This window comes from Hyaena hyaena, unplaced genomic scaffold (genome assembly GCF_003009895.1).
Source record: "Hyaena hyaena isolate Hyena2069 unplaced genomic scaffold, ASM300989v1 scaffold_383, whole genome shotgun sequence".
In the NCBI taxonomy this organism is placed as follows: Eukaryota; Metazoa; Chordata; class Mammalia; order Carnivora; family Hyaenidae; genus Hyaena; species Hyaena hyaena.
Genome location: NW_024081014.1, coordinates 1009202 through 1033022, shown reverse-complemented (window position 1 = coordinate 1033022; position 23821 = coordinate 1009202). Strand labels below are relative to the sequence as shown.

At 46.9% G+C, this 23821-nt stretch overlaps 1 protein-coding gene across 2 annotated transcripts; it reads left to right on the top strand.

Moving 5' to 3' along the window:
• Positions 1–5292: 5292 nt before the first annotated feature.
• RAB33A (RAB33A, member RAS oncogene family) lies at positions 5293–16482 on the top strand. 2 transcript variants are annotated; one of them, XM_039250784.1, is made up of 2 exons: positions 5293–5812; positions 15894–16482. In XM_039250784.1, the coding sequence occupies exons 1-2, from the start codon at positions 5543–5545 to the stop codon at positions 16347–16349; spliced, it is 726 nt and encodes a 241-aa protein (XP_039106715.1). In that variant the 5' UTR covers positions 5293–5542; the 3' UTR covers positions 16350–16482. The 2 variants fall into 2 exon arrangements, with proteins under 2 accessions (XP_039106715.1, XP_039106716.1); XM_039250785.1 differs by having other exon boundaries at positions 5295–5800.
• The last annotated feature ends 7339 nt before the right edge of the window (positions 16483–23821 follow it).

The window sequence follows — 23821 nt, the reverse complement described above, 5'->3', positions numbered from 1 at the left end:
TTGGCCGGCCAGCTAAAGCTGGGGAAGGGGAAGCGCGACTGGAGGCCTACTGCGCAGGCCTAGTACTCAGCGGCGCATTGCGATTGGCTCGCACGGTGAGATATTTGCGCATGCGCCTAGCTGCCCGCACTATTGCAAAGACTCCGGCCGGAGGTTTTTGCATGTTTCCACGGGATGGTGGTAATGCGTTCAGCCGATCGAGTTTGGAAAACTGTCTAAGGAGGGAGCTGTGGGGCCGTTTTGCCTGGCGGTTGTGGCCTGTGCTGCTACCGTGGACATAGCACCGCATTTTGTTCTGTTTTAGGCTGCCAGCTACTAGGTACTAAACCTTCCGGATTAGCTGGCTGTATTCCACTTCCAGTTTTTCCATAGGTCCGAACCAGAGCACCTGGCTTCCCAGATTCGGAGTGGACTTCCGTATTTTACAAATTGCTGACACTTTCCCACCCAATCCCTTTTTCTGCAAGTAATCATTCCGTGCTCTCTTTCACCATTTCGTTCTTATATTGTGGGATTGTATGTCCTAGTTGCTGTACCAGGTACTGCGGATAGTCTCTTTTTATGACTTTTGTGCTTGAGAGCACGGATGCTGGCAAAAAGAGTTCGTGATTCACAGAGAAATCCTAAGCAGGACTTTAGAGTTGTGGGAGGAGTAGGGTGAGGGGTTGAGTGTAAATAGGTGTTTTGACTCCCCCAAATGTAAGCTAAATTGGAAATAAATATTTGACTTTATGCAAAACATAAACGTGCCTTTTCCAAAGTTTGGGGTTACTTAATTATTTAGCAAGGATTTAATGAATACTTGCCACTTGGACTGTACTACCAAAGGGGCTCCAGGGCATGTAGAAAAGTATAAAGTGGTCACTAGTTAGGGAGATGACATATACTATCCTTTAATTACCATTCAGGTAATAAAGAATGACATATACTATCATTTAATTATCATTTAGGTAATAATGACTAATTCAGAACCAGAGCCAGGGAAAGTGTATGGGCTGGAGTAGCTAAGGAAGGACTTCATGCAAATGGTTCTTGAAGTGTGTCTGGAAGGGTGAGTAGTAAAATTCAAATAGTGGAGGAAGAGGAATATTTCAAATGATTAATGCATTGGGACCAAAGGTAGTATTTTTAGTGGTTTAGCACTCCTTGACTTTGGATCCAGTATTCCTCAAGGTTGAATCTTGGCTCTACCACTTGGGCAAGTCACTTAACTGTGCCTCACTCTCCTCATCTACCAATCTCATAGGATTGTTGCTTCAAAGATTAAATGAACTAATATTTGTAAAGTATTTTAAAGGAAGCACCATGCTGTTTAAAAGGGTCAGAGGTACAGTAATAGCACTGCTAGGAATTTACCCAAGGGATACAGGAGTGCTGATGCATAGGGGCACATGTACCCCAAAGTTCATAGCAGCACTTTTAACAATAGCCAAATCATGGAAAGAGCCTAAATGTCCATCAACTGACGAATGGATCAAGAAGATGTGGTTTATATATACAATGGAATACTATATGGCAATGAGAAAGAATGAAATCTGGCCATTTGTAGCAACATGGATGGAACGCGAGGGTGTTATGCTGAGCAAAATCAATCAGGCAGAGAAAGACCAATGCCATATGTTTTCACTCATATGTGGAACAGGAGAAACTTAACAGAGGACCACAGGGGAAGGGAAGGGGAAAAATAGTTAAGGAGAGGGAGGGAGGCAAACCACAAGAGACTCTTAAATACTGAGAACAAATTGAGGGCTGATGGAGGGTGGATGGGAGGGGGAAATGGGTGATGGGCATGGAGGAGGGCACTTGTTGGGATGAACACTGGGTGTTATATGGAAAGCAACTTGACAATAAACTATATTTTTTAAAAGGTCACAGGTATAAAACAAACTCACCATATTTTGAGGGGACAAAGGGAGCAAATACCTACTAGGCAGTAGATAAGGACAGGCTAATATGATGGGGCCAGATGTGACCTGGCAAGAGGTTGGCCCTAATCTTGTACGTGATGAAGTTATTTATTATTATTATTATTATTATTATTAATTATTATTTTAGAGAGACAACAAGGGAGAGAGGCAGAGAGAGAGAGGGAGAGAGAGAATACCTTAAGCAGGCTCCATGCTCAGTGTGGAGCCTGACATGGGGGCTTGATTCCACAACCTTAGGATCATGACCTGAGCTGAAAGCAAGAGTTGGATGCTTCAACCAACTGAGCCACCTAGGCACCCCTAGAGTGAGAGAGAGAATCCATTTTTTTTTTTAGATGTGAATTCATTGAGAGACAGGGCGACTGGGAAGGAGAGAGGGAGACAGAGTATGAAGCAGGCTCCAGGCTCTGAGCTGTCAGTACAGAGCCTGATGCAGGGCTCAAACTCATGAGACTTAACCGACTGAGCCATCCAGGAGCCCTGAGAGAGAGAATCTTAGGCAGGTTCCACACTCAGCTCAGTGCCCGATGCAGGGCTCAATCCCACAAGTCTGGGATCATGATCTGAACTGAAATAAAAAATTGGATGCTCAACCAACTGAACCACCTAGATGGCCCTATTGTTTTTAGTGGAATAGGGATACAGAAAAAATTACAAAGCCCTCATTTTAGGAAGTTTAACCCTGGAAGCAATGTTAATTGGGGGAAAATAATCCTGGGTTCCCTTACTCATTAAAAATAATTTTCAGGGGCGTCTGGGTGGCTTAGTCGGTTGAGCGTCCGACTTTCGCTTAGGTCATGATCTCGCGGTTCGTGGGTTCGAGCCCCGCGTCGGGCTCTGTGCTGACTGCCAGCTCAGAGCCTGGAGCCTGTTTCAGCCTGTGACTCCCTCTCTCTCTGACCCTCCCCTGCTCACGCTCTCTCTCTCTCTCCTACATATAAATAAAACATTAAAAAATTTTAAAAAAAATACAGCTGGGTATATTTGGAAGTCAATCATTTAATAATGCACAACTAACACAAAGAAAAGGTGCTGTATGGCACATTTATTTTCGCAATAGGTGCAATGAGGTACTGAAAAAATCTCTTTAATTAAAAATTATATCTCATCATGTTTTTTGCAAAAGCAATATACACACAACAACCTTACTCCAAAAATATAAGTGGAATTTCCCCGAAATCTCTCCCTGCAGAGGTAGCAAACACTCTTTACTAGGGTATGGAGCCCATTTTGAGATACCGTATTTCCAGAAATCAATGTTTCTACCTTACAAATATATAAATATATAAACTCTCAGACTCAGTGACAAGTTTTTTCTGGAAGCATACATCTAAATAGTCTTGTGAGGCTGTAACATTTTTATATCCCTCAGGAAGTGAGCATTGATTCTGGCTGTGAGTTGGCAGAGCTTCCTTCCACTCTACCTACTGGATATGCCTAATTAATACTTACTCTCCTTCCCCCCTGCTTTATAGCTACTCTTCTGTAGATAATGATCACCAGGAGCATTACAAATACAGAAGAGAATGATGCAGCAAACTATTATTTAGATATCAGCCAACAAAAAAACCCAAAATACTGTACATGAAGATTGCTATTCATACTGTACAATAATAATTGGTATTCATAATGGTGACCTTGGATTAGTCAACTAAAATTAAATCCTCGAGATGGTTTTAATATTGAATAGTTTAATCTAGGGTTTTAGAAATTAGTGACTCATATATATGAGAAAAGAGTTAGCTATAAATATATCTGCTAACTCATCTAAGAAAGGTTATTAACTAGAAGACCCAAGTTTTCACAGCCATTTTGAGTAACTTGAACTTGGCTGAGCAATCACATTCCAGTTCGCATATAGATCTATCACTGATGCACCCAATTGATTTTTTTCATAGTAGGAATGGATTTAGTCACGTCTCTTCTGCAGCTCAGCTTCACACATAAGGGCAGCTCGTGTGTACTGCTGGAATCCCTTACTTTGAAGGCATTAGTAAATAACTCATATGTCAGTGCTATTGACATAGGTCAATATTGCCCTAGCCTATGAAATGTGTGAGAGGAGGGACAAAGTCTTAAAAGGAAACAAAATGAGTGTATTTTATTGTATGTAAATTGTACCTCAGTAAAGTTGGTTTCAAACAAGCAAATTCTGAACCTGCAGATCACTCTTGGGAGATGGAATATAGGTCTCCACCAAGATGTGTGATGCTTAGTAAGCTTTGGGAAGCTGCCCCCTAATACCGTAAGAAAGTTCTGTTCATTTATCATCTTCCAAGCATAATCTAGGCCTCTGGCAAATTAGACCCAACCACTTTGTTCTACATTCAGTTGCAGAGGGGTGAACCCTCCTAGGGGTTTCCAATTCCTTTTGCAACTCCACCATTCTGGAAGGACTTAACATTATATGGACATTATTTCAGATGGCAGATACTGTGAGCGTCATGCTATGTCCCAAGATCCCTCCACCTGGGTCAGTAAGGGTTAGACCCGGAAACAAGGTTCCCTTTTGCTGGAGCTGCCCCCACTAGCTTCCCCCCTTCTCCAACCCCCTGTATGGCCCTCTCCGGCGGCGGGCCTTCCCCATTGGCCAGCCAAACACAACCGACAGCGACAGCCAATGGGAGCCGCTCTCCTGAACATTCAGAGGATGGGTGCTTGTGGTGTGATGAGGGGAGGTTGGCGCCTGGCACGCACCCCCCCTACATCTGGCAAGTCGGTGACAGAAAGAGTAACTCCCCCTACACACGCACACCCCGCGCCCCCAGCTCCCTCCTGTCAGCTGCGCGAGCCCCCACAACCCAAGGCGTGTCTTAGCAGCACCCTCCCCAGCTCCTTGGGGCGCGCGAGTGCACCTGCTTACTCATAACACAGTGCATCCCTTTATCTCCAGGCTTGGGAGGGGGCCGAGGAGGCGCACTCTGGAGGTGAAAGAGGTGTCTCTGCCCTTCCCCGTCCCCGCTGGGTACTGTCGCTCCGAGGCCGAAGTGCGCCCGAGAAGCCTTAGGGTGCAGCTGTCTTTGTCCTCTCCAGCTGTGCTTCCTGCCCAGCGACCCCGCGCGCTCCGAGAATGCGGGGGTGGGGAGGCCGCAACCTATAAAATCAATGGGGGCGAGGAGAAAGGAAGACCTTCCCCGGGCGGCGTTCGCTGCTCTCCTCGCCCCCTCCCTTCCCTCCTCAGGCTTCCACCCTCCGGTGTGTCCCAGGGGTCCAGACAGGGGAGGTTCTAGGCGGCGGCCGCCTGGGGAGCGTCGTAGGACCGCCCGCACGAGCGTCCGGTCGGGGGGCACTGGCGGAAGGAGAAGGCTCGCGGCCGGCCCACTCCGTCTCTCTCCAGCTCGCCAGCTTTTGTGCCGGTGCCTCGGAGCTGCAAGGAGGGTGCGCTGGCGGAGGAGGGGGGCCTGGGGTGAGAGGCACCCCCTTCACGCGCGCGCGCACACGCCGCCGGCGCACGCACACACGCGCGGACATACACTCACAGACACGCACGCACACACACACACACACACACACACGCACGCACAAAGCTCACTCGCCTCGAGCGCACTAACGTGCCCGCTCTCTTTGTGTGGAGCCCTCGAGGGGGGTTGGGGCCCCGGTCCGGTCCGGGGGAGATGGCGCAGCCCATCCTGGGCCATGGGAGCCTGCAGCCTGCCTCTGCCGCTGGCCTGGCATCCCTGGAGCTCGACTCGTCGCTGGACCAGTACGTGCAGATTCGCATCTTCAAAATCATCGTGATTGGGGACTCCAACGTGGGCAAGACCTGCCTGACCTTCCGCTTCTGCGGGGGGACCTTCCCGGACAAGACTGAGGCCACCATTGGCGTGGACTTCAGGGAGAAGACCGTGGAAATCGAGGGCGAGAAGATCAAGGTGATCCAGACGGTCAGGTCCGGGAAGGGAGGGATCTGGGAGGGGGCTTCGCCTGAGGTATCGCTCTAGAGGTTGTAAACGTCCAGCGCGTGGCCGTGGCCGTGGACATGTCGCCGCGTGCCGAGGCCAAGACCCTCAGCACCTCCTCATTCCTTTTGCTTCTTTCGGTGGCCTGGTCCCCACCTCATCCGTTTTGTTAGGGCTGGTGGGAGTGGTTGCACTCCTGCCCTTTGCCCCTGCTTGCCACCTGCCACAGGAAAAGCATGTTTGATCCCATCCTTGACCCTGAGCAGTGGCACCTGTGGGCAGAGGGAGGTATAAGGCATCTCTTGGTCTCAGTCTGTGGGATGGATCCCAAAGCACTTTGCACATCCTGAGGTCTCTTCTACCTCTTGGGTGCCGATGAGCTGCAAAAACCCACTTGAGCTAAGCCCTGAGGCATCAGAGAAGGGGAAAAGGTGGAAATCCACAGTGTATGAAAACCGTTTTATTTTAAACTACAGCTGATGGTTAAGATCAGGGCTGAGGTGGAGCAGGGATGAAGTGGGGTGGTTCTGGCACAAAGCCATGAGCCCTTTTAAAGCAATTGAGGTAGGGTCACCCACCAGCCCTTCATAACAGACAAACTTGTTCTTTTGGAACAGTCTCTCCCTCAAATAGTATCTTCTTTATTTGCCTCGGATACCTAATGAATGAACTGCCTCATTACTCATTCTGTTGGTATTGTCTTCAGCAGGCTTCTGTAAAAATGCAGAGCAAGTTATCTGAGGGCCAAGGAAAGTGTCTTGCTCCTCCCCCACCCCATTAGTTTATTTATCAAATTGGCTAAGTACAGATATTCTCGTCTGATCATTTGTGCTTACACTGGTTCAGAAAAGGCAGAAACTTGATAGGACAGAAATATTTCTAGGTGCAGAGGGAGGACATGGCAAGGGCAGCTTCATGTGTCAGGGGATCAGAGGGGGCAGGATTATGGGCAGGAACACACCTCAAAAGGCACTGGGCACTAAAGACCAACCCCACTAGATCCACAGCTGGGCTTTCCTTGAGCCTATGGTCTGATGCTGGCTGTCAAGTGGAAGTCAGTTTCCCTCCTGCTGGTCATGAGCCCAAATGACCCTAGGGCACCTCTTCTGAGTAATGTGGAGAGAAGGGCTGAGTAATGGGGGAGAATGATGAAACAGTAAACTGTGCACAACTCCAGATTCCTTGATTATTAAAACGAATGTGTTTTAAAATGGCTTTGGAAACTGGGCCGAGGCACTAGATGTCAGGAGGATGGGCAGCTCAGTACTGGTAAGGGAGAGTTCTGGAGAGCAACTGAGCCCCAGGGTCAGGAAGATGGGACAATGTTTTCTAATAGTGACCTTGTTTGTCCCTTGCATTTTGGGGGGAGGATTGCTACATTTCCTTTTTAAAGTCAAGGTAGCTATCTGTCTGTATCTTTTTCTAGGGCTCTTATGTTGAGGTTTGCTTGGTTAGGACTTTCTCTTGTGTGTCTAACTTATTTAATGTAAGGTTGTAAGATTCTGGAATTTCTGGGCACCAGGGTGCCTCAGTCCATTGAGCGTCTGACTTTGGCTCAGGTCATGATCTTGCAGTTCGTGGGTTCGAGCACTGTGTCAGGCTCTGTGCTGACAGCTCAGAGCCTGGAGCCTGCTTCAGACTCTGTGTCCCTCTGTCTCTTTGCCCCTCTCTTGCTCGAGCTCTGTCTCTCTCAAAAATAAATAAACATTAAAAACAGATTCTGGAATTTCTGAAATATGGCTTTTTATTTTATTATTTTCGTTTTTTAAAATGTGTATTTATTTTTGAGGGGGGGAGGGAGGGGCAGGGAAAGAGGGGGACAGAGGATGCAAAGCAGGCTCTGTGCTGATATCAGTGAGCTTGATGTGGGGCTCGAACCCACCCACGAACTGCAAGCCACGAACTTGAGCTGAAGTTGGACGCTCAACCGACTGAGCCACCCACGCACCCCTATTTTATTTTTTTTAATTTTATTTAGTTAGAGAGAGAAAGAGAAAGTGGGGGAGGGGCAGAGAGAGAGAAAGAGAGAGGGAATCCCAAGCAGGCTCCACACCATCAGTACAGAGCCTGATGTGGGGCTCGAACTCATGAACCCATGAGATCATGACGTGCGCCGAAGTCAGGTGCTTAACTGACTGAGCCACCCAGAAACCCCCTGAAACATGCCTTTTTAAATCCAAAGTAGAAATATGGATGTGCTCTTAAACCCTTAAAGACCTTAAAATTTAATGCTATTGGTTGCTTAAAGTCAAGTGTCACATTGAGCCAAAGAGTTCTCTGGATTTCAAAGAGGGAGAATAAGTCCACCTGAAATTCAGATGGAGAAAAAAGAAAGTGTTTGGGAGTTTGGGGGAAGAGCAAGGTGAGAGAACAGGAGGAGAGGAGAGGAGAAAGCCAGACATGGGAAAAGGGAGGTGAAAACAAGTGGAAGAGGGTCACTGCCCAGTGGCCTTGGGGACGTTTTTAAAAGACTCCTTCCTTTCTAACACCCCAGTACTTAGCTAAACTAGATTTTACAGTCTTTGCCAAAATTTCCAGACTTTTACCCGTAGGGCAGAGCCTGTGACAGTGTGACTCACTAGAAACAGACCTCAGCACAACACCATGTGCCGATAAGTGCTTAATATGGGCTTTTTTGGGAAGATGATATTTTCGAGAGGGCAAAGCCTTGTGACACTGCTCATGGAGGAGCCCTCTGAGTGCAGATTCCGAAGGAGCCCACGGTGGGGTGTGGGAGCGGGGAGATGGTGACCCTGCCTCTTGTAAAGCTGCCGCAACTTTCAGGGCCAAAGGCAGCAGGCGAGACCAGCATGTCTGGGGGGAAGATGGCGGAGCAAGGCAGCTAGCACATGATCTAGATAGGAGGAGATTTTGCCCCACACTCTGGCTGGCCTGGAGTTTTTCAAGGAGCAAATGCCAAATCCACGCTAGGAAGTGACTGCCAAAGGCTTCTCCCTTGGGGGAAGGGAGAGAAGTCCAATGTGACAGGCTGAAGTGGACCTAGACCAAAGCCAGCAACAGAAGGCCATCAGGGTACAAATCCCGCCCTCACAGGAGGATGGCAGAGAGGTCTGCGCAAGCCCTTCTCTCAGTCCAGGGGTAGCGATTGGCCTCTCCTGGGCAGCCTCTCTGTGTCCCAGGGTAGCACATACATCAACCCTTACAGGGGGGTGACTGAGTTCTCAGATTTGGGGCTACTCTTTTCATTGCCAGGGCCATCTCTAGGGCTTTGAAGCCCCATTTGGTGTCTCCAATCAATGTGTCCCACCCCCTCTCCATCACAACACGTATAATCCAGTGTTTCCTGGTTCACATGAACATCAAGAAAAACTTCCAATGAGTAGGCAGTAATAATAATAATAATAATAATAATAATAACTTCTACATATTGACTAAACCAAGAGCCCTGGCTAGGTGCTTTACAGGCACTATCTTATTTGATCTCCACAGAAGCTCTATGCAATTTGGACTATTATTATAATTCTTATTTGATAGATACGGAGATCAAAGTTAGAGAGATTAAATAACTTGCCCAGAGACGCATGGATCTGAGCTTCATTCTTTGAGCCGTGAGCCCAAGCACTTGTCTCTCTCACTACCTCGTGTTTCCTGTGACAGGGTCAGGACTTTAATGTGGATTCAGAGCCCATGCTCTTTACTGCCACTCTCTGCTCTAGGGGGGCAATTTCTGGCCTGGGGGGTGGGGGTGCGGTGGGGAGTGTGCTCCGTGGGAGGTGGCAGGCTGGACAGCTGGCCTTGTGGTCTCTTCTAGGCCAGGGGTCCAGGGTTAGAGCCCTGGAACTTAGGAGCCTGCAAGATGTGTCCTTCAACTGCACCCCAGACATTGAGCTGAGTACCTGGGTTTTACTTTCCGCATCTTGACTGTCTCCCTTTGGACGTGAGAATCTAAGAATGTTCAGAGATGGAAGAGACCTTAAAGAATCTCTAATCCAGTGTGCTCATTTAACAGAAAGGAAACCGAGGCTTGGAGAGGGAAAGTGACTTGCCCAAGATCACACAGGGACAGGCCTATCACTCGGGTCTCCCGATTCCCTTGTGGGTGCTCTTCCCTAGCAATTTGGGCCAGTCCCATGGTGCGTCCAACACATGCAGTTAACTGTGACAGGGACACAGAAGGGCATCATATGGGAAAGCTGACGGCCTTTCCTGACATCAGCCTAGGAAGTGTGGAGGCCTTCCAGATCTTAAAGGAAGGGTGGAGTTTCCCTTAATGACATGATGTGTCTATCTCCTACAGGTTTAGCTAAATCATATTAAGCCTGCCTCAGTCTAAAAGCACTGGAAAATGCCAAATAGGAGTGGATGTGGGGTGGGATGGGGGAGGTAAGAGAGGAGAGGCTCAGAACTAATTTTTGAGCCATTCTTTGTAAATTTTCATGGAAGCACCCCTGCTCCTGTCTAGTTTGGTTCCCCTGACAGCTGGTACCCCTCTGCCCCAGCCCTCCTGACCAGGCAAACTGCAAGTCAGCCATGGCTGTGGGCAGGTGCTGCCCAGGATTGTAGACTGTCTTCCTCTGCTGATTGCTTGGACAGACACCTTCCTGTGTTACATTACTGAGTGGACAGAGGCTGAGCTAAGTATTCCCTCAGAAGCTGCCTGCAGTCAGAATGACATCATGTCTTCCTTAGGGCTTCTGAGCTTCCATCTTATGCCAGTTCACTTAATGGCTAATTATCCATCAGTGTGTGTTTCTCCATCTGCCCTGCTGCCTCTCTTTTCTGCGCGTGAGTTTCTCTTTGTCTCTGTCCTCCTTTGCCGTTCTGTGTCAGCCTTGTGTGTGACTGTGTGTGTATCTTAGACGCAGATGGGACAGTTCAGCTAGCCGAAAAAAGACTTGTTTTTGACTTTTCCCATCATCCACTCGGGCATCCTCCAAAGGTTGTATCTGTCTCCCTTTTTCCACTTCTACCCTCCCCCGCCAGCCTCCAACAAAACGACATTCACTCCTCATCTATAGAAAGATGCCAGATATGTTCCCTGGGGAAAAGAAATACCCATATCAGCTAGGAGCACGTGCAGGGGTGAGGGACTTGCTGAAACTTGCTCAGGCAGTGGGAGCGCCAGGAAAATGGTTTAAAAGCCTAGATTTATCTTTGGCAGCTCCCCCCACTGTGCCCCTCTACCCTCCTCTGACACCTCTGTCACTCTGAGCCTGCCCCCAGCCACCCATGGCACATTGCTGGCATTCCTTTATTTTCCCCCTCCCCACTGACTGCCTTGGTCTTGGCTCCATCTCATCATTAAGAAGCCAGGCTTTCTGTTCTTTCCAGGAGGAGAATCAATGCGTCCAAGGAGCAGTGCTACTAGGACAGCTGATGGGCCCTCTGACACAATGGCAACAACTAGCACTTGGAGAGTACTGAGAGTACTTCTATTTTGCAAAAGTTCTTTCTTGTGTGTTACTTTGCCTCATCATTTACTCTGCTAGTAAGTAGAGGAGCTGGAACCCAGGTTTCTCAATTCCATGGCTATTGCTGCTGCATCTCTGAAAGCACCTGCTCAATTAGTTGTTGGGCCAGACTTGATGGTGGAAGTTTGGGGCCAGGGAGGGAGAGTGTGTATTAGGCACTGTGTCATGTACTTATAAGAAATGCTAATCCTCACAGCGTCCCCATGAGATGGCTGAAGTTATCCTCAGCTTCCAGGGGAGGACACAGAAGACAGAGTAACTTGCCTAAAAGCACCTGACTAGTACCTGGTTGTGTTGAGGTTTGCACCCAGGTGGGTTTGACTCCGTGACGCCCTCACTAGCCCTTGGAGAGAAAAGAGGATCTGGGGAGCATGTATGTGGCTAAGGGGCAGTCAGCAGCCTTGGCTACCATGTGGATGAGGTGCCCACAAGAAGGGAAGAGTGGATGAGAGGAGGGCCAGCTGGAAAGCAGGAGGAGATGCTTTCACTGGCAAGGATCAGGAGTTCGTGGGGATGCTATGAACAGGGACACCAAACCTCCCAAACAAAATGAGGTCATTTGTGTGCAGTGAACTGACTGCTGCACTCTCCCTCTGTGATGGCTCTGAGGCCACATCATCCATTCTGACTTTGTGCTGTGAGCAGCCTGCTTCCGGGCTCACTGCTTGCCATACACAGGGGTGCAAAGAACTTAGAGTGGGGTTTATAAAAAGCTGGAATGGGAACAGTGCTGCAGTTTAAATTCTGAGCCTCCAAATAAAAGTGTCAAGGCTCCTTGTGGCACTGGAAAGGCAAGGGAGATCTACAGCAAGAAGTATCCTCCCTGCAGCTCTCGCAGTTCGGATGCTGTATACAATTCTGAAGTCAAAGAAAAGCCAAACAGCCAACCCACTCAGCCCCAAACATCTCACACACTCCCACCCATGTTCTTGCTGGTGGCAGGTATTTTTAGAGTTATGAGCTCATGGTGTTAAAGCATCTGCCACATGCCTGAGGGCTGGTAGGGATTCAGCCTTACTCAGAGGCAAGAGTTAAGACTACCGGAGGGTGGGGGTGGGGATCAGGAGCCAAGTGGTAATGATATTCTTGTGCTATACCTGCTCTCTTCCCAGTGACCTCCATTCCTCTCCTGGCCTGCTCTCCTTTCTTCCTGCTCAGAGCACTGGAGAGGTGGAAGAAGTGAAAATCTTTTCTGTCTTTGCTTTCAGAAGCAAATCAGTGTTCAAGGACTTACATTTTTCTGTGTAACCAAAGTTGAATGTTCTCTCTGAAATTGCCTTGGGAGATACGGAGGATGCCAGACTGCTGGTAGTTTTGGTGGCTCAGTATTGCCTTTTGATGATGATGACGATGACGATGATGACAACGATGGTGACAAGGGATCTGATGCAGAAAAAGGGTGCTTAGAAATTTGGCTGGAGAAATGCCAAGAGCACCGATGACACAAGTAGACAACAAATAATACATTCTAAATGGTGTGGTACAGACTCAAAGTGCAATAGGAAGTTAGAAGAAAAGAGAGTGGAAGAGAAGGTAGAGAAGAATGGAGTTTTAGGAAGAAGGCGGACATGAGCTGAGTCTTGAAGGATGGGTGACATTGGGATAGGGCAACGAGGGGGCGACCCATTCTGCAGGGGAAAGACGGACTCACAGGACCAAAGGCAAAGAAGAGGGAATGAACCAGGTGTAGCTGAGTAGTTTGAAACCACGCTGGGCAGGGCCGAATGATGTCAGAAACTTTTCCATTTCGATGCCACATGCAGAAGAGGGCTGTCATAATTTCCTGAAGAGGAGGGTGTCACGCTGATGCAAGCAGGGATTTAGGACAAGCAGGGGTTTAGGAAGGCTAGTTTGAATGCAGGAAGCACTGGAATGGAGACAGCTAGAACCCAAAAGACTCTGTTGTAGTCCAGGAGTGAGGAAAGGAGGGTCAGGCCTAGGGACATGAAAATCAAAATAGAAGAAGGGGTGTGAATCTGACAGTTGTGCCAAGGTAATGTGGCAGTCATACCAACAGAGGAGATGAAGGGGAGTCTAGACAATGAAAATTGATGTTCAGAATGATGACGACTCCGGGGCCCTGTAAGATCTTCACTCAGCAAAGAGATCCAATTATATTTACTAGATTATACTTACCAACTGCTAACTGCAAATAAAGTTTATACTTAGTTTTAAGAGCCATAGTAGTCAATTAGTGACCATTATCAAATTTTCTTTGATAACTGAGAATTGCATAGGGCCTCAGGGTCGTCATTCTGGGTATACATTTCTCTTGTCCAAGACTTTGGATGTGTAAAGGGAAATAGATGGGGTGATTGTGTGTCAAATCCAGAGTATCCTTGGGAATTGTGTCTTTGTATGTGTTACTGATAATCAGCATTTTTTCCTTCATAATTTGGCTTTTATCCCAAAAGCTGAGATGCGGAAGAAAAATCCAGTGAGCTAAATTGGATTTTTCATATCAAAGAAGTGAACTTAGAATAGATTGAGCTAAAAGGTGAGATTTTTTTTTTGAGAGAGAGAGAGAGAGCTAGAGAGCAGGGGAGGGGCGGGGGGGGGGGACAGGGGATCTGAAGGGGACTCCATGCTGACAGTAGCGAGCCCAGTGCCGGGGTCGAACTAATGAACTGTGAGATCATGACCTGAGCCAAAGTCAGACGCTCAATTGACTAAGCCACCCAGGCACTCCTTGCATGACTTTTCAAAGAAAAGGAAGTGTTTAGGGGCACCTGGGTGGCTCAGTCAGTTGAACATCTGACTTCGGCTCAGGTGATGATCTCATGGATCTTGAGTTCGAGCCCCATATCTAGCTCACTGCTATCAGCACGGGGCCTGCTTTGGATTCTCTGTCCCCCCCTCTTAAAAATAATAAATAAACATTTAAAAAATCATTTGTCTAAAGGGGCACCTGGGTGGCTCAGTCACTTTGGTGTCTGACTTCGGCTCAGGTCATGATTTCATGGTTTGTGAGTTCAAGCCCTGTGTTGGGCTCTGTGCTGAGAGCTCAGAGCCTGGAGCCTGCTTCAGATTCTGTGTCACCCTCTCTCTCTGCCCCTTCCCCGCTCATGCTCTGTCTCTCTCTGTCTCTCAAAAATAAATAAACATTAAAAAAATTTTTAGGGGCGCCTGGGTGGCTCAGACGGCTAAGTGTCTGACATCGGCTCAGGTCATGATCTCACAGTTCGTGAGTTTGAGCCCTGCGTCGGGCTCTGTGCTGATGGCTGGGAGCCTGGAGCCTGCTTTGGACTCTGTGTGTGTGTCTCTCTCTCTGCCCCTCTCCTGCTCACGATCTGTCTGTCTCACTCTCTCTTAAAAATAAACATTAAAAAATTAAAAAATTTAAAATTAAAAAAATCATTTGTCTAAAAAAATTAAAAGTCATGGAAAAATACAAGACAAAGTGATATGTGTTTAGAAAATTTATAATATACAAAAAAAAAGAAGGAAATAAATACCACCTATAAACCCACTGCACATAAATAACTATTAATGTCCTAGTGTATACACTTCCAGTCTCTGCTAGGCATATGTCTGTTTTTTTCAAGTTTATTTATTTTGAGAGAGAGGGAGGGAGAAATGCGTGTGCCTATGTGTGTGTTTGGGAGGGGTAGAGAACAAGGAAGAGAGAGGAAATCCCAAACAGGCTCTGCACTGTCAGCACAGAGCCTGACACGGGGCTCGAACTCACAAACTGTGAGATCATGACTGGAACCGAAATCAAGAGTCAAAGGCCTAACCAACTGAACCATCCAGGTGCCTCAGCATATATCTATTTTTAATATTAAAAAAATTAAGGCCATAGCATATGAACAATTTTGTATCCTGTTTTTTTCACTTCCTGATATTTTATGAGAATTTCCTCTACTATTTATTCTTTGAAAACATTATTTTTAATGGCTACATAATAGTTCATTTTATAGATGTGTACATACACTTTTGCTATTCTTCTCTTAGTGATCATTTAGGTTGTTTCCTGTTTTTAAAAAAGTATAAACACTGCTATTAAGATCTTTGTACAGGGAGTGCCTGGGTGGGTCAGTCAGTTAAGCATCTGACTCTTGATTTCAGCTCAGGTCATGATCTCATTGTTCATGGGTTTCAGCCCCGTGTCAGTCTCCACACTGACAGTGCAGAACCTGCTTGAGATTTTCTCTTTCTCTCTGCCCCAACTCCATCATGGGCATGCACTCTTTCTCTCTCAAAATAAATAAATAAACTTTTAAAAAATTAAAAAAGATCTTTGTACACAAATTTGACCACATCTCTGCTACTTTGTATGGATTTCTGGAAGTGAGATTATAGGCTTGGAGAGTTTTGAACATTTTCAAGGTTCTTGATAATATTGTTAAATAGTCTTCCAGAAAAGCTGACCAAATTTACATCCCAGTTTTTCAACTAAAAGCTTTAAGATTTTTCAACTCAAGATTTTCAACTCAAATTTTTGAGAAGAATGTTACAAACCCATAGAGAAACTTCTCTGTATACTTTGAGAAGTCCATTCTGCCAGTCTGTCAAAGAACCCCTTCCTGTGTCAGGCCTTTCACCCCATTTTTATAATATCACAGAACCATGTTTTCTCCTATCCATTCACATTACCTTTTCTGACTCAAGATATGGGTTTTTGTATCTTCCAGGTTCAAGTATGGGACACAGCAGGTCAGGAACGCTTCCGCAAAAGCATGGTGGAGCATTACTACCGAAATGTGCATGCAGTGGTCTTCGTCTATGACGTCACTAAGATGACATCCTTCACCAACCTCAAAATGTGGATCCAGGAATGCAATGGGCATGCTGTACCCCCACTAGTCCCGAAAGTGCTTGTGGGCAACAAGTGTGACTTGAGGGAACAGATCCAGGTGCCCTCCAACTTAGCCCTGAAGTTTGCTGATGCCCACAACATGCTCTTGTTTGAGACTTCAGCTAAGGACCCCAAAGAGAGCCAGAACGTGGAGTCAATTTTCATGTGCCTGGCTTGCCGATTAAAGGCTCAGAAATCCCTGCTCTATCGTGATGCTGAGAGGCAGCAGGGGAAGGTGCAGAAACTGGAGCTCCCACAGGAAGCTAACAGCAAAGCTTCCTGTCCTTGTTGAAACCAAATAGTGTAAATACAAGATCAATTATTACCAGAGTTTTTTCGTTCCCTTTTTGTTCCCGTGCCTGCAAAATGCTGACACCTGCTTGTTTCCATACAAATTGATATGAAAATAAAATTTGTATAGATTATCACATGCCTTCATGTCTTGTTTTCCTGCAAGAAGACGTTTGTGATTGTGAGGAGTGGAAGACGCTTTGCCAGGGCACACTCCCTACCAGCCTTCTATGCCACCTGAATCATTTGAGCCACTTCTTCAGGACTCATTCGTTCTGTCACTCAGTATCATTAGTGGGCAGAAACACCCAGAGGGGGTGGGATACAGACCAGATATGTGGAAGGATAAAGTCTTGAAAGGAGATGTTTACTCATAAATATTTCCTAGGTTCCCTGGATGTTGAGAGTAGGCTACTCTCTCCTTATTTTCCAAAGTTTAAAAATAAAAAGTATAGGTTGCCCAGTTGCTTCCAAAGTGGTTAAATCATGCCTCCCTTCCCCCCCCCCTTTTTTTTTTTTTTACCAAGAAGTCTCTGACAGCCAGAGTGGTATTTTCCTCCTACCCTTTCTTGACGAGGGCAGGGCTCAAGCTGACAAATATCTGTTATGCCCCCAGATTCTTGCTGGGTGTAACGGGGAAGCATAACAAGGGGAGGATTTGTCCCCTGTTTTCAAAGACCCTCTGATCTTGTTGTGGAAACAATGTACATACTGAAACTACTTGAGAACAAAAATTAAACAATATTACCAAGTTTGCAGCTGTGCTGTGGGAATTGAGAGCAGTTCTGTACTCCGCGTTAGGGAGGAGACCCTGAAGAATAACTGAACTTATTTTGTATGTCGGATAAAGTGTTCCATCTGGATTGATAGACAGGAGGGGAGTGGGCCAAAGTAGGGAGGCAGGAATGACCTTGGGGTTTGAATGAAAGGACAATAGCTGAGCAGCCCTAGTGGGGGAGGTGAGGATGGGGAGGCCTAGACAAAGAGGCAGGACAGTCTGTTGCTCTTTGATGCAGTGGGAGTTTTTGTGGTTTTTCCAGCAGGAATCCTTTATGTATTTCTTAAATGTCTGGTCCTATGGATGTGAAAGTCCCTTGTCCAATTGGTAAAGTAATTAAGAGTGGCTATAAAGGCATAGCTACAACAGCGTCAGATAGATTTGTTTCAGGGGTGCTTTTTAAGGCTGCTCTTTTGTCAGAAGCCCATGGGGCGAGGGTCCCAGGCAGACAGCCCCTGAGCACTTTCCTCTGGTAGGTGAATCCAGGTCTGTCCCCTATCGTCCTCTCCAACCCCACCCCAGCAAAAGATCATACATAGCAGATGCACCTCCCACCGAAACAAATAGCCTGTCTGGTCCTGACTAGTTGTTCCTATGGCCTCTTCCTCCAGAACTGACTGACTCCCCACCCCATCCCCATCCCACTCCCACCTGGCCTCAGGCTGAGTCCCAGTCACAGGTTTGGTTTTCATCACTTGGCTTCTACCTCAGTCCATCTTTGGAGGCTGCCTAGTGCCTCAGTTATGGCTGTGGTTTTTGTTTTGTTTTGTTTTGTTTTGTTTTACTAGTTGTCCCCACCCAACGCCCTGCCGAATCTCACCCAAGGGGCTGGGAGCCTGTTTTCTGTTGGTGAACTGCGTGCTGAAACCTCTGTTGCTATACTTGTCCCCAGCAGACTTGGGCCTTGGGCCTTGTCTCAGACTTCAGATGCTGATTCCTTACCCAGGACACGACCTGCTGTTGTGTGGTGTCTTTTGGCTCTTGACCTGGCTGCAGGGCTGGGTCTCTCTCAGTGGCTGCAAGGTACACTTGTCCATTCAGTCCATTTCAGTCTGGTTCCTGGCCTGCCTTGGTCAGGGCCCTTCTCTGCTGTAACAGGGTCAAGACAACAATATTCCAAGTCCTCTAATCAGGATTGCCTCTTCTAGACCGGAATTGCCTCTGACATCTTTCAGGCATTCAACAAACATTTACTGACCATCTACTATGTGCCACTATGCTAAGCCCTGGGGATGACGTAGGTGAACAATTTAAATCTTGTTCTCACAAAAGGAGATAGATACTATACAAGAATTTGAGAGCAATAAGGACTCTAAGGGTCATAAAACAGGGTAAATGGATAGAAAGTTAGGGAGGTGGGGGGAGGGCAAGCTATTACATACAGTGATCACAACAGGTATCTTTGAAGAGGTAACATTTGAGCTGAGGCCTGAATGAAGAGGAGCAACCAGGTATGAGGTCAGAAAAAGAACTCCAAGCAGAAACAACCAGCAAATGCCAAGGCCCTGAGGCAGAAGTGAGGTTGGTGTGTTTGAGAAACAGAAAGGGGGCTAGTGCGATCAAGGGAGAGCATGTAGGAGATGAGGTTGAGAAGTAGGTGAGGCCAGGTCTGTTGGGTTAGGGTTTTATTTAAGAGCAGAGGGAAACGAGTGGAAGGTTTTATCATCACCTAGACTCAGTACCCTTTGGAAAGATTCAGCAGGCTTGCTAACCAGCAAGAGGGAAAAGCCTCTACTTTTCTTAGCTCTTCTGAGAGGAATAGACACCCTTCCTGGGTGACTCCTGAGTGTAGGCCTCAGGACTGTCATTTCCATGCTGGCTGGCCCACAACTTAAACACCAGACTCTGAACTTCCCTAAGACGATCATCTTTTGTTCCTGCTGAGGCTCTGGTAATTTTGCTCTGAATAAAAGCTGCTCACCAATCGTACCTCTGTTCTGAGCCTCACCTGCGTGATCCTGTCCTTGCCTGCAGTAATGACATTGCCTCTCCCTCAGGTGCCTGGGAACCGCCAAGAAGTCCTGGGGCTCCCCACTGTGACCTCAGGAATCCTGAGAATCTCTGAGCTCCATCAAGTCTCCTGGCCCTAGAGTTTGCTGCTGGTATCAGCAGGGTGGCACAATGGTGCTCAGGCCTCCATTAGATGGAGCGAAAGGATTTGGGAATGGGCTGATCCCAGAATGCACCCAGAGGAAGGGGATTAAAGGAGGCCAGAGAATCATGACGCCTGTATTGCTGTGAGGGTGGTGAGGAACCAGGAGAAGCAAGTGAAATGAGGTGCTTCCAGACCTCTCGTGCAGCCTATGTCTCTGGACTGACCCATGACAGTCAGTATGTCTCCTCTACAGATCCACTTCATTTTTCTGAGCTATACCCTTGAGTCTTTCCCTGTGTAACAGAGACAGGACCCAGAGAAATAACTCCCAACAGTTGAATGCCTATTATTTGCCAGGCCCTGTGCTAACACACCACATTTCTTCACTAGCTCATTTAATGTTCCTTCCCTATGAGGTATGGATAATGATTCCGATTTTACACATATGAATATAGATGCACTGATTTAGTGACTTGTCCAATATAGTAAGTGGTGAGGCGAGATCGGTCTCCCTTCAAGTCTAGGCTCTTTCTATGATATTATACTATCATTCCAGCTAGTTCCAAGCTCCAGAAACTGCAGGGATTGCAGGTTCACTCAAGCTAGTCCCCCTAATCCATGGGGGTTTGGCAAGCAGGTGGTTCAATAGCCAGGAGGCCAGCCTGGGACATTCTTCCTTCAACGGGATGCTCTTGGCCAGATTCTTCCAAGAAGCCCAAGTGGCTGACAGAAGTATCAGCTCTGGGACAAAGGACTCCCTAAGATATCCTTGTCCTAGACAATAGCTGAGAGCCACACAGCCAGCTGGACACTGCTGCTCAGCCTTTAGAGCAATAGGATATTGTCACTGGGTCCCCCAGAACTACCCATCCCCCAGTATCTGTGCATTTGCTCAGGCCCCTGGATTCAGCCTGATGACTTGCTCTGACCAAGTTCATGAGGCAGAGGACTATCTCAGCAGGATCAGACAGCCCAGGACCAAATCCTGCTCTGAGCACCACCACCTAGAGCATTGCCCAGGAGGGACACCCAGCCCAGAATCGCTGGAGAAGCCCAGCCCCCAAGTGAAGCTGACTGCAGATCACCCTGAGTATGGGGTGGGGATGGAGGGCATGGAGATGTGCTGAGAGCTCCCTGGATAGCAAGACATGGCTTCTCTAGCAGATGCAGAAAGAGGTCAATGATTATTCTCCTGTAACCTCTGAGGGGACAGGGTTGCTGCCTTAACTTCTAGAGGTTCTCCTCTACTCGCCATCCCTCATCCCCCAACTGGGAGAGGCCTTGCTCTCTGGAAGGGCTGACCTAGGTGCCACTGGTTTCAAATCTTTTTTTTTTTAAGTTTTATTTATTTTGAGAGAGGGAGAGAGACACACAGAGAGAGAGAGAGAGAGAGAGAGCATGAGAAGGGGAGGGGCAGATAGGAGAGAGAGAGAATCCCAAGCAGGCTCCACACTGTCAGTGCAGAGCCTGATGTGAGGCTCGAACTCATGAACTGCGAGATCATGACCTGAACCAAAATCAGGAGTTGGATGCTTAACTGACTGAGCCACCCTGGCACCCCTCAAGTCTTGTTCTGACTCCAAGTCCCCTTGAATATGCACGACCCTAACGATGGTGGTGGGGCAGTAGTACTGAGATAGGATCCCAGAAATTCCCCTAAATTAGAGGTTTCCAAATGCTGGCTCATAGACAACTGCATGAAAACTGTTGGCAACCTGTTAAAATACAGATTTGCTGGGACATTAGCACCAGACACTCTGATCTACTACATCTCAAGCAGGGCTCAGAAATTTGTCTTTTTTAAGTTTAATTTAATTAATTTAGAGTGAGAGCATGGGGCAGGCACAGAGAGACAGGGAGGGAGGGAGGAGGAGGGAGAGGGAAGGAAGGGAGGGAGAGAGAGAGAGACAGAAAGAAAGAATCCCAAGTAGGCTCCATGCTATGTGGGTCTTGAGCTCGTGAACCATGAGATCATGACCTGAGCCTAAATCAAGAGTTGGACACTAAACTCACTGAGCTACTCAGGTGCCCTGGAATTTGTATTTTTAAAATGTCCACAGTTGATTCTCATGTGCCTCCAGGTCTCCTCTCTCTGGCTCTCTATCTCTGTGGGTAAGTAGGTATCCTCAGGCTTTCTGATGAACTCTAAGATCAGAAACTACTTTTCCCAAGCCAAGGCTTCAAAATTAGTGGTCTGAGCAACCGTGGAACCCAGCCTGATAAGGTGGATCCTTTCAGAATCCTTTATTAGGATAAATGAAAGTGTCTCAGTCATACCAAATGTCCTTGCACTGTTTGTCTGAAATTACTAGGCAAGAGCCTTCTAACCCTGAGAGACTACTAAAGAACTAACCCAGAGTACAAACACCTCTTCTCTGTGAGGACCATGCTGGATGCAAGACACAGATTAAGTCAATAGAGAGACTGCATGTCTGCTGTGTGCCCTCTGCTGGTTAAAATGAATAAAGGTTGGAAAGTGTTTACCAGTAGTTTTTCTGACTGGTACCAACCATACAGAAGGAGCTAATCCTGGTCCCAGTCTCGGCATTTAGACACCTGAAACTAGAAGGGTTACTATTTTTTTTAAAAGCAGCTTTATGAAGGTATAATTGATATATAAAAAACTGAATTTATTTAATTTATACAACTTGATGAGTTTGGACATAGGCATATGCCCATAAAGTCATTACCATAATCAAGGTAATAAACATATCCATCACCTCCAGAAGTTTGTTTGTGCTTTTTTACGTGTGCTTTGTTTGTTTGTTTAAGAACACTTACAATTTGTTAAGAGGGGAGAGCTCATGTTAAGGTTACTCTTCTGTGTAAGTTACCTCTACCAAATATCTGGGGCTCAACTCTCCTAAGCGAAATATGTGAACCCTGGTAGGAACTACTAGATTGGCAGCAGGGAGAGGAGACACTGAGAAGCAGCTCATCTGCCCATGGAGAGAGGTTTTGAAGCTGGGTGGGTAAGGAGCACTGAGAGCCTTAGGAAACACCATTGAAGGCACAAGAATGCTCCTCTATGCCATGACATGGTCTTGAAATAGACTGAGAAATGGACTGCATGACCTGAGCTAACTCTCTAGCTGTTACTTAATCCCTTCCCTGGTGACAAAGTATGTATGTGATCCTTTGCATTTAATCTTAAAGTACTGGAGGAAGCACCAGGTAAAAGGATAGGTAAGAAATCTGGCCTACCTGTTCCTTACCCACCAATCCTAGGTGGAAATCTCAATGCTTCAGATAAAGAGGATGGACCCCAGCTGTTGTTTCACTTATCCTTCCAGGGAGATCATTAGATGGGAAGAATATCAGACCTAGCCTAGTTTCCAACCTCTATACGTCCATCTGAAATAGCGACAATTATTGGTGGCAGCTAACACTGTTTACAATGCACCACTAAGTACTCTGTTATGTGCCTAACAGGAACTATTCGTGTATAATCCTCACAACCACCTCTGAGACACAGAATGATCAAAGTAGCTTTCCCAGGGTCACGATGCTGCCCAGTGTTAGAGCAGGGTATAGCCCAGGTCCATCTCTAACTGCACAGCTAGAGCGACAATGCTAACTTCTCTTATTCTTCTCTATTTCTCATAAGCCTGAGAGAAGGATGTGCTCCTGGGCCCGAGACTAAGGGCTCCACCCCTGCTGCATTTAGACCAAGTAATAGATGAGCTGGGAGTTAATGCTAGACACTGGGTCTTGAGCTGGTGAGATCACTGTTAGCTCAAGTATAGGCCCAGCACCTGGGGGCGGGGACTGAGCAGGAGCCAAGGATCAAACTGTCCTCCTAGCAGGGAGGGCAGGATAGGGAGATGGAAAGTCTAGGAATGGGCTGGCTGTAACAATTGGAACTGTTTTCAAAAGGAGCATTTTAGAAGAGCTTCTTTGCACCATTTGAGATGGGACCTCTAAGATTCTTTCCAGTTCTCCATTCCAATGAACAGTGTGATTATGCATTAGCTTTTTTTTTTCAAGGTCCACATAAACCTTTTATGAAGACAATGCAGTTTTAGGCCTCTGAATAAGGATTGCTTATTTGTCTACAGATCAGAAGTCAGCGCTGGGGCGCTTGGGTGGCTCAGTTGGTGGAGCATCCGAGTTCAGCTCAGATCATGTCTCACAGTTCCTGGGTTTGAGCCCCATGTTGGGCTTTGCACTGACAGCTCAGAGCCTGCTTCAGATTCTGTCTCCCCCTCTCTACCCCTTCCTTGCTCATGTGCGCGCGCTCTCTCTCTCTCTCTCTCAAAAATAAACATAAAAAATTTTAAAAAAAGAGGTCAGCTTTGAAATTGTGCATGTCTTTCATTAATGAAAATGCTCAGATCTGACTAAAACCAGGGCAGGGAGAATGATGTTTCTGTAGTACAAACAAGACGGAGTGCCTGGCTGGGTGGCTCAGTCAGCTAAGTGTAATACAAACAAGTCAGTACTTTTTGATACCCTTTTATTTTTAGAATGGCAAGTGAACTCAGTTTGCCTATCTGTAAAATGGGACTGAAAATCATCTTTACAAGACTTTTTTTGAAGATTTAACTAAGATAACATATGTGAAATGTAGTTTATGGAAAAACATTCATATATTATACTT

Bases quoted from the DNA above. Each gene is read 5' to 3' on its own strand.
- RAB33A (XM_039250784.1), top strand. From the start codon at position 5,543: ATGGCGCAGCCCATCCTGGGCCATGGGAGCCTGCAGCCTGCCTCTGCC. The intron at 5,813-15,893 runs GTCAGGTCCGGG...TGTATCTTCCAG, and splicing joins AGATCAAGGTGATCCAGACG to GTTCAAGTATGGGACACAGC.